The sequence below is a fragment of the Elephantulus edwardii genome, unplaced genomic scaffold (assembly GCF_000299155.1).
Source record: "Elephantulus edwardii isolate Elephantulus edwardi_28Jun2011 unplaced genomic scaffold, EleEdw1.0 scaffold00268, whole genome shotgun sequence".
Classification (NCBI taxonomy): domain Eukaryota; kingdom Metazoa; phylum Chordata; class Mammalia; order Macroscelidea; family Macroscelididae; genus Elephantulus; species Elephantulus edwardii.
Window position 1 is genome coordinate 2,932,954 of NW_006400018.1, and position 15,993 is coordinate 2,948,946.

Consider the following 15,993-nt stretch of genomic DNA (forward strand, 5'->3'; position numbering starts at 1 on the left):
GCTGTGGAGTATAGTACTTACTGTTCCTGTTAGCTGTTTTCAAGCTGCAAGGCCACCAGTGTATAATGCAATTTAATGATGGCCAATAATATACCCCTCCCCTGATTGGTCGTGGATAAGATCATTGTGAGCAATAAGATTGCCATTGGCTGATTTTCTTGGCAAGTAGATCCTCAAGCCTTTCCCCTTGTCTCCTGTAGCCTGGAAGCTCCACTGAGACTTATACGACTTCATAGGAACAGGGATGCTTCCCCTGACAGACAGGAGGTGGCTATATATGAGTTGCATTGCCTAACATGAACCCAGTTCTTCTGTTAGGAAAACAAGAGAGTTCTACTACCGAACCTCCATTGTCTCAGAGTTCATTACTTGCTTTAACATTTAATGACATTTTGGAAAATCAGATGAGAGTTTGAATTAACTCATATAATTTCCCCCCTTTGAAATGATGGAAAAGAGATGTCTTCAAGCCAAATGTAAGAATGAATTTTGGAGAAACTTGTACTCCTATTCATCTTTGATATTTCAAAGTGCATCCCGATAATCTTTTCAGTTAAGTTATAATTGACTCACATTCAGATTCTTTCTCTCTCCTTCCTTCTCCTCCCCTCTCCCTCCCTCCTTCCTTCTCTTCCTCCTTCACATAGGAGCTTAAATTCTCAGTGACTGAGTGTCCTGTTGAAATTTAAGAAGAGTGGACACACAATGAACAAATAAACAAATATATTGTGTCTGGCAGTGGTTAAGTGCTCTGGTAAAAAGCAGGAGAAAATGGAGAGTTTATGTAACTTGGTGGAGGGAAATTTCACTGAGGCTGAGTTTTGAAGACCTTAAAGAAATGAGACAGAAAGGAGTCACACCATTTTTAAAAGTGTATTTTTATTAAGATGCTCATTCTATCCCCAATGTATAATATTTGAGCAACATGAGTGCAAAAGTGACAGAGACAGCATCTGCGTAGCCTAGGGCTTAGCTGTTTACATTAGCAACAGAGAGTAGCACAAGACGCATATTTTCTCTTTAACACCCTCTCCACAATATAACCCAGAATACTTTATAGTGTCTATTACCATTTCAAGGAGCCATAGTAGCAAAGAAGGCTGTATTGGGCTGCAACGTAAAGGTCAGTGGTTTGAACCCACCAGTGTCTCCTTAAGAGAAAGATGTGACAGCCTGCTCCTGCAAAAAGATTTACAGCCTTGGCAACCCAAGGGGTCAGCCCTACCCTGTTCTACAATCTCAATATAGACACAGTGGCATTTGAGTTTTATTTTCAGATGACTATTTCAGGAAGTTACTAAACATTTATTAACCTGAAATTTGGGGAATTTATTTGCAAGAGAAAGAAAAATTATTCACATTGAACAACTAAACAAACACGTGTGTGAATGTTCTCCCTTTTTTAAATTCATTGTCTCTGAAGTGCCTGAGATTTCAGGAATATCTAGTTACATTCTGCATGAGCTCCAATGCTCTTTCTTTCCTCAGAGGCCGACAGTTCCTCAGATCCATGACCTTGAAGAGTCTTGTTTGAGATGTGGTGCCAGTTCTCGTGACTGAAGCAGAGAAAACAATCTCTGAAAAAGACAGTATACATTGTGTTAGAGGTTCTGTAGTTCTGGTTTTGGAGGTGGTTGTTGCCCTTGTGTATTTACAATGCCTGTCCCTCCGATTTGGTATATAGCTCTCCTGACCGTCTATTACATAAAATTCTATTAATATTAGCTCAGACAAATGCCATTCCACAGTCTGCTAACAAATTATTTTCTAGTAAGATAATAGTTTGATTGTAATTCATAAAATCCCTTTTAAAATTCTAAGTTGGTTTGTCAACAGTTTGCTATAGTAAATTCACTTTCAAACGGTGGTATCATGCACACGCATGTTTATGGTGGCTTCGTTTGCAATAGCAAAGAGCTGGAAACAACTCATGAAATATTATTCAAAATAGGTGACCCTGGAGGACATTATACTGGGTGTAATGTCTCAGTCACAAAAGGACAAATATTGCATAATGCCACTGTGGTAAAACGGGATTGACATCAGGGTTGAGGGAAGGCAGAAAAGGAGGAGAGGAATGATGTATATTGCATTGAAACAGATGAGGGAGAGAACTGTTTAAAAAGGATGTGTGAATGGGTATTCTTGATTTTACAGAAGTCCAGGGTGAAGGCTGCATAATGGAGTGGACTTGAGTTGGGGGGGAGGGATTGCATAACAATGGAAGAGTTTTTCTTTTTAAGAAGAGTGAATAGGGGGTGGACGAGGGTGGATAGGGAGAAAAGTGCAACAGTGAATGATTGGAAACCCTATGTCTCTGTAAACTTTCATTAAAATTAATTAAAAACCAAAATAAAACAAAAACGGTGGAATCAAGAGCTGAGAGGAGACAGGAAAGCATAAAGGGAGCAGAGGTGTCCTTAAGATCGAATCACATTAGCCACCAGGCCTTTGCTATATGGAGACACGCTCTCTAGGGAGGAAAGTGGCTGTATTCATGGCAAGAGGAAAAGAAAGCAAATCTTCAATCTCATCCTAATAGTTTGTATCATGAATTGTCTATGTGCCTTTCGACCCGTTTTTGTTTTCTCCTAGGAGGTTGGACCAGGAGATTTATAGTAAACAAAGCAGCTTTATATTCAGTAGTTCTCTGAAAGTGTCATCACGAAGCAGCCCCTCTAGTCAACTTGCTTCCCGCTCCACGTGATCACAACCGGCAATTGACTCCTCTGTCTGCCCCAGTAAGTGTCCTCTGACACGTCAGTGCACTCACCCTAGGGTTGTTGGCGTGGACCTGATTCCACCAAAAGAGAGACCCATACACGGCTAGTAAGAGTTCCAGCACAGAGAACACAAGCATCACTGCCAGCACGCCCTGCAAGTCAGAACACAGTGGTCATTGCTGGCAACGCTGGTCCTCAGGCCTCACTGAGAGGAGACTGTGGGAGAAAGGGCCTCCTGGTGGCGAGAGTAAGGCCCAGAGACAATTTGTCAGCATCTTTTCTACTTTCTCTTTCACATCTCCTAGCAGAAGAGCTTCAAGACCATCAGAGAGATTGTTTTTGCTTCCTCTGTCCCCGCGATGAGAAGCCACAGAAGAAGAAAATCTTTCTCTTGAAAAGGCCACTCTTCTCATTCACTCACTTATTGCTATTAAGTTTGAAACAACGCATAGTTGACCCTTCAGTAGATTTTTGAAGTCTATAAATCACACAGGTGATTGCTCATGTTTCTCCTGTGGAACATCTTGTGGATTCAATTGCCTTCCTAATTTAGGTTGGCACCATAGCTCCTAATCCACTAGGCCACCAGAGTTTCCTTCTAAAAGACACAGGCTTTTGTTTTTAAAACCATTGTCGTTGTTGTGTTCCATGGAGTCAAAACTAACTGGTAGCTGACCCTCCAGTCAATTTTCAGAGGCTGTAAATCACATGGGAGGAGATTGCCCACCCTTCTCCCATGGAGCAGCTGGTGGTTTTGAACTGCTCACCTTTGGGATTGCAGCGCAGCTTCTTACCACTAGGCCACCAGAGCTCTTTAAAAACATTGTTGCTGTTGATTGCCAACGGGTTGAGCATGACTCATAGCAACACTATAAACAAAAGGTCAGAAGCCTTCCTAAAGTTCATAGCATTTCCAGAGGCATGTTGTTTACGAAGTGGATGCCACTCCTGCTTCCAAATTAAAACCATTGGTCCATCTACAAAGAGACTAAGGCAAGATTGTCACCATCAGTAGATGTTGACCATCAGGGTTGGGGAAAAGAAAAATGATGCACAGAGGCGTTGCCGTTTCTGCTAACAACTGAATCCATTGATAATCTGTCTCCCATCCTCCTTACTTTCAGCCAGTCTTACTGGACCAAATGATAATGATATGTTTGAGCTTATAGTTCAAGCTCTGTATCTCCCTCAATACAGCCAACAAACTCACACACTTTTTGGAATTAAACATTGGGTGGCTTTTCTTTGTTCTAAACTGAGACCTATGCTCTGTTCTTAGTGACTGTCAGAAGACTGTGACCTTTAGGTAGAGACTTCTGACCTCGATAAAGGGACTTGGGGATAATTTTAAAGTGAAATAAATTCAGATTAATAAAAGTATTTCTGTCTGTATTGAGACACAATACTTGCCCAACAAAGGTGAAACCTACAGTGCTAAACCTGTTGAGGTTGCAAGAGTTACTACTTAAGAAGGATTGCTGGCTGGCTAGATTTCCCGCTGCCCCCTCTTGACTTCCTTTTCTGACCGTACAATGTATTCTCTCACATTAATCACCCACTGACTTGTCCCTTCCTGTCATATGTATTTTTATTTCCTGGCTGCCTCTAGTATTTAGACCAGCCGAACCAAACAGTTTCAAAAGCAGTGTTTATGCAAAGTGGACATGCTGGGATTTCCCATGACAGACAATTCAGTCAGAAACTACTTACTATTAGACTGGTACTGGCCAGAAGACAGTCCTTGGTCTCATATGTCGAATCATAGTAGTTTGAATAAGGCAATGAAGACAGATAGGCCTCTTCTGGATCGCATGGCTGAGAGGCTGTCCACAGGGTTACCAGGTTGTCAGCAAGGAGGATGAGACCTGCTCCCGAGACCATAGAGCTCACTGCATTTGAGGTCAGGCTGCTCAGCGCCTGGAAGAGAAAGTCTGTGTGAGGTTGTCATCACGAAGGCCCTCCGGCTGCCCACTGCACACGGCTATGGGTCCTGCCTCCCTCACTTTGCCCCTCTCACGAAGACATTCAGATGGCCAATAAGCACATAAAGAAATGCTCAAAATCCCTAGCCCTAAGAGAGATGCAAATTAAAACAACTATGAGATATAATCTCACCCCAGTCAAAATAGCAAAATGTAACAGAACAGCAAGCAACAAATGCTGGCGAGGTTGTGGAGAAACTGGAACCCTGATTCACTGTTGGTGGGAGTGTAAAATCGTGCAACCACTATGGAAGGCAGTATGACGCTTTCTCAAAAAGTTGCAAATAGAAATACCATTTGACCCAGCAATTCCACTAGTGGGAATTTACCCTAAAGAAACCATAACTTTCCCCCAAGCAGATATATGCACACCCACATTTATTGCGGCTTTGTTCACAATAGTAAAGAGTTGGAAACAACCCAAGTGCGCAACAAATGAATGGATAGAGCTCTGGTATATTCACGCAATAGAATACTATGCAGCATTGAAAAACAAGGAATTAATGAAATATTATACAAAATAGGTGACCCTAGAGGACATTATGCTGAGTGAAATCTCTCAGTCACAAAAGGACAGATATTGAATAGGGCCACTGTTGAAAAACAGGACTGACATTGAAGTTGAGGGAAGACTGAGAAAGATGGGTTCAATAATGTATACTGCATTGAAACAGAGGAGGGAGAGAACAGTTTAAAAGGGATATATGATTGGGTACTTTTGCCATGACAGGAGTCCAGAGCGAAGGCTGCATAATGAAGTGGACTTGGGAGGAGGGATTGCATAACAATGAAAGAGTTTATCTTTTACTTTTCAAGGAGAAGAGTGAATTGCAGGAGAGAGAGGGGGCAGGGAGAAAAGTGCAACAATGAGTGACTGGAAACCCAAGTCTCTGTAAACTTTTCCCTCCTCTCTTTCCAAGACAAGGAATTGTCAGTCTGTAGCTGCTCCCCGCACAAAGAATTGGGCTGGAATAAGGAGGCAGAAGTTGAGGCTTTTGTTCTCTTCTATTGAAACCTTTCTTTCTGCCTCTGGCACCACCTACAGAGGTAGCTCAGGGAAAGTCACATCCTGATCCAGAAAGTGCCCTGGGTCATGGATGAAGACACATCGAAGGTGAACAAGCGTGGTATGTGCTCCTGGTACTTGAATCAGTGGTGTAAATCTAAGGACCAGCTGCGAGGCTTTGAGGAGTGAATAGCATGGGATCTGAGGTGTGAACTTGAAGCAAAAACTCCTGCTCTCCGATCCCAGCTCTGTTCTGGCTCCTTCTATGTACTTGGAGTTTTCTCATTTAGGAAAGGAAGAAGGCAAGTATGGTAATCTCTGCTAGTGGCTTCCTAAGACCACCTAAATGCATGTGACTGTTGTTAAGTGCCATTGAGTCAAGTACCACTAATAACGACTGTGTTATTAGTATAACAGCTCTGAACCCTGTCCTGTCCTGTGCCACCTCATCATCTCTGACCTGCTTGGGCCCATTGCTGCAGACACTGCATCATCCATTATACCGAGGGGCTTCCTTTCCACTGACCTTCCACATTACACACGATATCCTTGCCACTCCTAGCAATGTGCCCAAATTACAGGAAACAAAGTTTTACCAGCCTTGCCTATAAGAAGCACACTAGCTGCACTTTCTGCAAGGCATATTTGTTCTTTCAGCAGTCTATGCAATATTCAGTACTCTCCAACACAACAACCCAAAGGTACTGATTCTTCTCTTTATTCATTATCCAACTCTCAGATGCACAGCACGTGATTGAGCAGACCGTTGCTTGAATCAGATGCATCTTAATCTTTAAACTGGCATCATTGCTCTTCAGCACTTTGGAGAGGTACTCGACAAGCAGACCTTCCCAATGCGATATGTCTTGATTTCTTGACTGCTGCTACCAAGAGTGTTGATTGTGAATCCAAGCAAGATGAACTGTTGACAACTTCAATCTTTACGCATCTACCATAATGTTGCCTATTGACCCAGAGGATTTTTCTTGACATTGAGATGTAATCCAAATTAAGGTCTAAATACATAGGAAGGGACAATGATGTTTAGGATGGCTTGACAATCATGTGGACTCTACATGTTAGATATATGAAAATATTTGGGTCTCATTGCCCGTATGGTGGCTCTGGGAAAGGCCCTTCCTGGCCCAGTCAGGCTTTTCTTCTTTGAGTGGCTGAGATCTTGGGGCTGTGTTGCTACAGGGCAAGTGAGAGGAGGAACAGGGCAGCCACCATCCGCAATCCAGTTTCCTCCTATAATGTTCTAACAGGAGAGAAGATTGTGTCCTGGGAACCTTGAATAGAGCCTACTATATCTGTGCCTTTGTCAAAGAACTATTGTATCCTTTGTGGATTAGAACCCAACGAGGGTGTGATGAACTGTGTTCTCATGAGACCGACCTTCTCATAGGAAGACATTTCCACTCCTCCAGCTTGAGTCTACCTTTTGTTGTTTTTTCCTTTGTTTTCTGAAATGACTCCTTTATGTAAAGAGAAAGTACAGGTCACACTCCTGAGGGGGATGGGATCAAAAGTCATATTCTAAGCTTTAGGGCAATAGAATGAGTCTAAGGATTCTGGGGAAATCCAGACATGTGGGCAGTGGCCTGTGCAGTGCCACTTGTCTTCAGCTCTGCTGCCAAAGCTGACATCACACCCTTGCTCCTCTGCCGACTGTACCAGGTACTCTCAGCAAACTTTACAGACAAGAGGACACATTTGCACAGCATCATTCCCCTCCATCTTTCTTTCCTTTTAGTTTTTCTTGGTTTACTCCAGTTTTCAATGATAGATATTTGACTGAAGATAATCTCTCCTCCAATCTAGGTGAAGGCTTCAACAGCATCTCTGGGACAAAAATGGAACTCTCACTCTGCCCCTACCACGTTAGTCCTTGGCTTAAGCTAGCAGGTTGTAATCGTTCTTGTTCTTGTTGTTATTATTATTATTTTTATGTCCTGTCCAGGTGGGATCAACTTATAGTTTACCCTCCAGCAGGTTTTCAGAGACTAAATTGCAGCAGAAAAAATTGCTCAACTTTATTCTGAAGAGTAGCTGTTGGATTTGAACCCAGTACCACTGGGTTGGCAGCACAACTCTTTACCACTAAGTCACCAGAGGTTTCAAATCGTTTATAGCATATATGAGGCAAAAGACATCGGTTTTCTTTACTTAAGGTGATCTTTTCCCTTGTCTCTGGAGAAATAACTCTAGAAATAATTGATGTGTCTTGGTCTGGGACTTCCAGGATGTGCCTGAATATCTTTGGTGGTGTATAAGGACAGGGTAGACCAGAACAAATCTGGGAGGCGACTATCAAACCAGCTTCAGGAGGCATGATTAGCTCCTCATACAGGACTGACCAATAATAACACAGAACACTAAGACTCGGAGAGTCTCCAGGGTGGTGAAACAAGAGTGGTTTATAGCTTCAGACATAGGAGCTCCTCTCTGCAAAGCTTCCCAGATTTCACCCAGGCATGTCTTCTTTATAATGATGCTGAAGTAGAAGAAAGACTTCTACATAATCCAAACCTCAACAAGATAATTCAAAATATCTCCAAACATTGTCAAATATTCCAGGCAGGAGTAGAGGTCTGGGAAGTGCAAGAAGGAAGGAGGATATCACCCTAGTTAAGAATCATACTTCTAACATTAAAAGCTAATAAGTAACAGAGGAGGAACTAGGGTTAGATTTGTTTGTTTTTCTCAAAGTAATTTTCATTCCAATACTGTACGTGTATGGTCATTGCCAAGGTTCAAATACAGAAGTCCAAAAGTGGGGGGACAGGGAAAGAAAAAAAAAGAATAAAAGGGTACTTAAAAACTTTTTACTGTAATAAAACTGATATTGTTGTTAGGTGTAGTAAACTGATGACAGCTCACAGTGGCCCTATCAACAACAGATCCAAACCTTGCACTGTACTATTCCATTCTCATGATCTTTGACATACTCAAACTATTGTTACAGTCTCCATATCAATCCATTTTGTTGAGTGTCTTCTCTTTCTCTGATCCTCTAACTTGCCTAAAAGGAGTGATGGTTTTTTCCCCCAAGGACTGTTCCCTATTGACAAGATACCCCAAGTATGTGAAATGAAGTTTCATCATATTTGCCTCTAAGGAATATCCTGGTTGCCCCTTCTCTAAGGCAGATGTGTTTGTTCTTGTGGTAGTCCAAGATATATCCAGTACTCTCCTCCAGCATCACAATTCAAAGAGTAGATTCTCTTTCTGTTACCCTTATCGATGTCCAACTTTCAGATGTACACAAAACAACTGAAAATATAAAGTGGCATCATTGTCCTTTATCACTTTGGAGAGGTCCTTGACAGTCAACTTTTCCAATGCAAAGAGTCTTCTGATTCTTGGACTTCTGTTGCCGTTAAGTGTTGATCCAGGTAAAACGAAATTATGGGCAACTTCAATCTTTTCGCAATGTATCATGATGGTGTCTTCTGGCTCAGCGATGAGAATTTCTGCTTTCTTGATATTGAGGTGTAATCCATATGGAAGGCTGTGGTCTTTGATCTTCTGCAACAAGTACTTCAAATCCTCTTGGCTTTCTGAAAGCAAGTTTGTGTTATCTGTATAATGCAGTTGTTAATGAATCTTCCTATGTTCCTGATGCTACACTCTTCTTAATATAGTCCAGCTTTTCAAATGATTTGACCAGTATACAGATTGAATAGATATGGAGAAAAGATACAACTCAGATGCACACATTTTCTGATCTTAAACCATGCAGTGTTCCCTTGCAAATGGATAATCATAAATAAAGTATCTGCCATGAGTTCTGTGAGTTGTTCCAATAATTAATTAGTAACCCCAAAGATGATATTGTCATAACTCGCAAGGTATAATTTAGCTCTGGGTGCTCAGGGGCAGAGAGGGAGAATGTGCTGTGTGGGTTGCTGGTGTCAAAAATTGTAGAATAGTTGGAAAACAAGGATATAATTGATCTTCATCTCCTGGGAACAGGCTTTATGATGATTCCTGTCTATGAAGCTATCATTGTCATAGGTTTAAAAGTGTGCGCCTGATCCAGGCCATAGTCTTTGCAACTACTTGCTATGTATCAGACAGCTGGACAAGGACTAAGGAGGACAGAAGAAAAATCCATGCCTTTGAGTTGAGGTGCTAGAGAGAAGAGTGTTGAATATACCATGGACTGCTAAGAGAACAAACAGGTTTTTCCTGGAGAGGGTGAAACCAAGCTGCTCCTTGAAGGCAAGGATTTTGAAACTTTTTCTCACACACTTTGGGCATGATGTCAGGAGAGACCAGTCCTTGGAGAACATCAGGCTTGGGAGGGTGGAGGGACAGGACAGGAGAGGAAGACTCTAGATGAGAGGGATTGACTCAGTGACTGGAGTAATGGAGGTAGGGGTTTTGGAGACAATGAAATTGGTTCAAGAAAGAGCAGGGTTCAGGTCTGTTGTACAGAGGGTCGCTATGAGTTGCAGGCAACTTGAGTGCACATAACAATAAAGCTGAAACAATTTAAGTAAAACCCCTCTGCACTTGGATTACAGGACACATGTATAATTTGGTGGGAGAATACGAGTCTAAATCGCACTTCCATTTAGCTGATTCTGACCTACAGTGATGCTGTGGGACAGAGGAGGAACTGCCTGAGAGGATTTCCAAGGTTGTATGTCTTTACGGAAGCAGGTTGCCTCATCCTTTTCAATGCCACGCTGGCTCTTTAGTTGCTGATTCACAAGGCAGGAAATCTGAACTCTACGACTAGTTCAGCCACAGGCCAGCCGGATCTTGGTCCTCCTCACTTCTTATGAGTCTTATTTCCCTAAACTGTAAAATGTAGATTTTTCTTTTAAACTGGAAATATTAACCCTTGTGTTTCTTCTTAATTCAATTCCAAGCACACGGGATTTGGTTTTCATACTTACAAAAGACTTAGTTGATATTCTCCCAGAGATAATTGAGAGCGATCCCGTAATGGCAAACTGCTCAGAAAAGAGAAGAATGGTTAGTGCCATTGTCTCGTGGAAATATATTTACTATGTCACTTTCAGTGGTGCAGGTAAGTATCAGTGAAGAACCTTTAGGCCGATAGCACCATGAGAGTAGTGCTCATTCCCAATGATTTCACTAAAGCCCATTACGGTTGAGGTGATTTCATTCATGATGACTCCATTGGATTTCTGACGCTTCCCACATTTATGGGAGGAAACTGCCTACCTTTTTCCTGTGGCGTGGCTAGTGGGTTCAAAATATCAACCTTTGTGTTAGCAACCCAACATATATTTCACTATATTACCAGGGAGTCGTGTTATGTAGGCTCTATTTCTGTCCTCAGAGTATTTATACCAGCATGAAGAACTGGTCGGTGCAGCGAGGAGAAAGATTTATGGTAATGGAAATCCTAGACGCTGAAGAGTGCTGGGAAGAAGTTGTCCAGTTAGGAGAATTGCTGAGTTACTGGGTCAACAGAGAAAAGGATGGGACAGATCAATGACTTGGAAGGACAGGGAGTAAGCTGCATAAGCACTTGAGGAAAGATTTTAAAACTAAAACTCAAAAGCATATAGACTTCAAGCCATTGATGTAGGTGACTTGAGCCATTCAGGAAGTTGAGGAAGCTAGGAAAGTGAAGTCAGGTGTGAAGAGTCTTTCATCATAACTCCCCAAGTCAGTAGTGTTAAGGTGGAGGCTTGGTGAAGAAGAGGAAAGAAGACCTTCTACCAGATGGACTGGCGCAGTGCCTGCAACAGTGGGCTCAGCTGTGTCAGAGATGACGAAGATGGCACAGGATGGGACACGATTCAGTTCAGTTGTTCATATGAGTTGTATTTGACTTGATAGCACCTAACAGCAACACGTAGTAAAAGATTTTTTTTTTTTTGAGAAGCTAAAACACCAGTTATGTTTGTGCTTTGGGGGTTGGATAACCCAAAAGGAAGTGTGTGTTACTGTTGTTGTCAGGGGCCATCAGGGTGACTAGGATTCACTGTGACCCTCTGAACCACAGATCTGACTCTTGCTCTATCTTGTCCCTTCTTCCCTCACCATCCCTGGTGTCTCAAGCCCATTATTACAGGGGCTGCGTCAGCCCATCTTATTGTGGGTCTTCCTTCCTTTCTCTCACCCTTCAGCTTCCTAAGAATGATGTCTTTTTCCCAAAACTGGCCACTCCTGATGACATGCCCAAAGTATGTACTAAGTCTAGTTTTTGTGAGGGAATCTGGGAGTCCCAGCCACCGGTTAAAAGAGTCAAGAAGAAAGAATGCTTTGGGAGCAAGAACACCGTCTCTGTGTAAGACCTTACAAAGGCGGTGCCTTGGTTTCGTTTATCTCCCCACAATATTGTTGTTGTTGTTGTCGTTGTCATGTGCTGTTGAGTCAACTGTGACTCACAGCATCCCTGTGACTCACAGCATCCCTGGAAACAATGGCTCTGAAGCCTGCCCTATCCTGAGGCAATCTCACCATCTCTGACACAGCCGACCCCATTGCCACTTTCACTGTGTCAATCCATCTCATCTGGGGTGTTCCTCTCTCGTGCTGACCCTCTACTCCTCCAAGCATAATGTCCTTTTATTCCTCTTATAAGACGTTACCCGTGAAAAAGTGAGCTCTGGTGATCTAATGGTAAGGTAAGGCATTGCACTTTCCACATGAAGGGAAGGGTTTGAATCCACCAGCTGCTGGGCGGTTTCCTCCAGTGCAATTTATTGCCTCTGAAAAACCTGCTAGAGGGTTAGCTCCGGGTCAGTTGCAACTTGATGGTACACAACAAATACACAGTGAAATCTTGTCCCTTTGAGGGAGAGGTGATAAGATTCAAGCTACTGAGCTTGGGGGAGTCCTCTTGAGTCATTTTCATTAGCCATTCGATAGAAGGCAACTAAAAGAGTTCTCCTAGTGTTCAGGATTGCCTCTTAACATCTAACCACAATGTCTCTGTTCCCCCACGAATTCTAGCACTGCTAATCCAGTTATCTACAAAGCGGCTACACCTCACAATCCTGTTCATTTTGTTGTTAAAAAGACCTTCTCACTTTCTACCTACTAGATGGATTATCTTTAAAATGGAGTGAATACAGCAGCAGCATCAAAGCCTCAGAAAGTTGTGCCAATTCAAGGCACTTCCCCAGAAGCCTGCAGAACAGAGCTAGTTAACAAAGGCTACGTCGGAACTCCCCCCTCCTGACTCCTGCCCACACCAACGCGTCTCTTGGCTGCTCATGCAGAAGGAAAGATCCAAGCCTTCTGTTCCTCAGCCTGCATGGAAGAGACATAACGTGGGATGGATGATAAGAGAAAGTCAAAGACCTTGACCTTCTTCTCTGTTCCAAGCCCTTTGGAGTTGAGTTAATCCAAGGCAAAGCACCCAGCTGACATTTGTAAAGCAGATTCCCTCGTGGAGACCCCACTACTTACACACAGAGACCCTACAAATGAGTATCCAGACATGAAGATGCCAGAAACTTCTGGAATGAAGTGGAAAAAGTAGGGAGCAAAACCCAAAACTGCCCCCAAGCTGGAAATCATCATGCAGGACAGGATCTGAATAGTCTGAAAGACAAGAGGAGGTAGGAAAGGAGATGTTAATAGTGAGTCCAGTTCACGTCTTCCAAGACTTCACTGTCTTTGCAGTTGTGAACATCGTAAAGGAAAATACTTTGATAGATGATTTTCTTGACTCAAGTGCAGTTGTATATACCATGGACACGATGTTAGCTAATTAAAGCCAAAAAGTCTCAAAGGCCTTTCTTATTTTATGTAAAGGTTTTTACAAAGCTGAATGAATCTTTTTTAAAATTTTTTTAAATTTTATTATCTTTTGTGTGTGTTGCCAAATTAGATCTGACTGGTACAGGAGGAGATTGCCCCTCCTTCTCCAGCAGAGCATCTGGTGGATTCAAACCACATACCTCTGAGCTTGCAGTGCAGCTTCTTGCCACTAGGCCACCAGAGCTCTCTATTCTGGTTGAATCTTTTTAACAGCATCATTTGTCTTTCTCATGGGAAGCCTACACGCTGCTTTCTCAGGTACTACAATGGCTACAGCCCCTTTCTCCTTCTGTGCTCCTTGGAACACATGAATTGTTCCTCAGATCCAGGCAGAAGTCTGGGAAACATGAATGCTTTCCACCACTGTTTTAAAGAAACAACTGGATGTAATCCACCCTGCACAGCCTCATGGGATCTGCAGCATTTTGATAGAAACTTAAAGCAAACTTCAAAATAAAACAAGCCCACACTTAACACCAAGTCGGCCTCTGTAAAGTAATCTCCAATGTCATGTTCACGTGTGCACGTGGTAAACCACCAAGCAAACAAAGAAAGCCTCTTTCTCCTGAGCTATACTTGATGAAACTGGAGCAAGGAAAAGGCACAACTCTTGCTTTCAAATCTCAAGTTTCCTCATTATTTTTTGTGTATACATTCATTTAGCAAAATGCAGAGCAAACTCAGTGTTCTTGAGTCTATCCTGCAGCCTAGGGACCCTGCAAGACAGAGCAGAACTCAACTGTGAGGTTCCCAAGGCTGTAGTTCTGTGTTGGAACAAACAAGCTCATGGTTCATCTGAGTAGGTGGTGGGTTAGAGCCACTGGCAATATGATTAGCAGCTCAGTACTTAGCCCACTGTGCCACCAGGGCATTTTAAAATGTGGAAAGTAAAAAAAAAGTGGAATGTGGTGGGTTTTTGTTTATTTGTTTTGGATTTGTTTTCATTATTGATGAATCCAAGGAATAGCTCAGGAACTGATAGGACACGATGTTAGCATGGTTATCTACACGAGTATTGAAATAACCAAGGCTTAGGGTGGGAACTCTATTGGAGGTCACTACCATGGTCTTGGAGTCATAGTTCTCAAGGATTATAGCAGCATCACATGGTGGCATAAAAGAAGAGGGACTGAATTACAGGGTGGGATCATATAGGATTCTAAAGGAGGGAGCTTTAGGAAGGAAAGACTTATCCCATTGTATCTCTGAGAAACAAAGAGAAACCAACTCCATCCACAGCGATTCCCAGAGATAAGAGTTAGAGTGGAAGAAGCCACTACAGGAAGTAGGTAGATTCCTGACTGCACAATACAGGAAACACTTGAGAAAAGAGTTTAAAGACAGTGATTATTATATTGTTAACTGACTTTGAATTCCAGAGGACACATTTTGGGCAGATTCCCAACTTTGGAACAGGTAGAAATTGATTCTTAAAAGAGACTGTTCCAAATCATTTAGAACGTAAAGCCCTGGATGTGAGGGAGGACAGTGGTAAGGAGCTGCTCTGTATTCCCCAAGGCACATTCAAATCCACCAGCTTCTCCATGGGAGAAGAAGGGGCGACGTCCTCCTGTGCTGTGTGCTGCCTCTGAAAACTAGCTGAAGGGTCAGCTCTGAGTCCTTTCTGACTCACCAGCACACAGCAACAGCAATAATCAGAACAATCTATGACACTTGGGAATTCTGTGGAGACTCATACAACAGGAATAAAAGTATGTGGAGTCCAGATTGTCTCATCTCCAAACATTTGAAAGGATGAAGTAAAATCAATGTCTAGTTTAAAGATATTGGAACAAAATTATATCATTAGCTCTAAAATCTCTAGTACATAAAAGACAGATTAGGAGCGACTTAGTGGACTAGCATTCAGATACAAAATACTCTATGGAGAGACCTGAGAAACATAATGTTATGTTTTGCGCTCCCCCTACCTCCGCTCCCTGAAAGTTCTATTTTATGTTCCAACAAACCTGCAGTCAGCTAAGGAATAAGAATTTTTAAAACTTCCCACATCCGTTATAGATCTCTAGTCTGGAGACATTCATGTTCTATTCTCGCCGTTTCATCCCGAAATAAAATGTACATACGCCCAGAACTGTGGCCTCCTTTTGCAAGTCATTCTTCAGGGTATCGTCTTTCTGAGAAGTGTATCCAGGTTTCTCTCTCTGGAGAATAATTCTGTCCTTGGGAGTGAAGAGGCTAACGAGCTCCTTCATCTTGGGCTGTGATAACCTCATAGTGATGATACTGGAAAGGAGAATGAAACCAATTAGAATCGAGGGCTTTTTACTTAAAGGCATAATCCTCCCAGGAACTTTGGAGAAATATGTTGTTGTTTTTGTTGTTATATGCCATGAATCGACTCTTATTCCGAGCAACCCTTAGTACAACAACTCTGAGCTCTGCTCTATACCGAGCCCATTTCACTGTCTCCAGACCCTGGATGAGATTGCAGAAATATAAGAAGGTGTTTTTCCATTATCCAAAGAATGACAGGTCTATAAACAATTCAGGAACTGAGAGG

The 15,993-nt window shown here is 42.4% G+C and overlaps 1 protein-coding gene across 1 annotated transcript; it reads right to left on the reverse strand.

Annotated features, from left to right (window-relative positions):
* Positions 1-805: 805 nt before the first annotated feature.
* On the reverse strand, positions 806-15,685 carry MS4A7 (membrane-spanning 4-domains, subfamily A, member 7). Its single transcript, XM_006899904.1, has 6 exons — positions 15,557-15,685; positions 13,116-13,250; positions 10,622-10,678; positions 4,434-4,640; positions 2,774-2,875; positions 806-829 (listed from the first exon to the last, which is right to left on the reverse strand). Exons 1-6 carry the CDS (start codon positions 15,683-15,685, stop codon positions 806-808), a joined length of 654 nt encoding a protein of 217 aa, XP_006899966.1.
* Between the last annotated feature and the right edge of the window lie 308 nt (positions 15,686-15,993).

What these genes read in the sequence shown, in the direction of transcription:
- MS4A7 (XM_006899904.1), bottom strand. Translation starts at nt 15,685, where the DNA reads ATGAAGGAGCTCGTTAGCCTCTTCACTCCCAAGGACAGAATTATTCTC. An exon ending in AGGAGGCCACAGTTCTGGGC is followed by an intron (nt 13,251 to 15,556) that starts GTATGTACATTT and finishes CTTGTCTTTCAG; the next exon opens with ACTATTCAGATCCTGTCCTG. An exon ending in TCCACGCCAACAACCCTAGG is followed by an intron (nt 830 to 2,773) that starts GTGAGTGCACTG and finishes CATTTCTTTAAG; the next exon opens with GTCTTCAAAACTCAGCCTCA.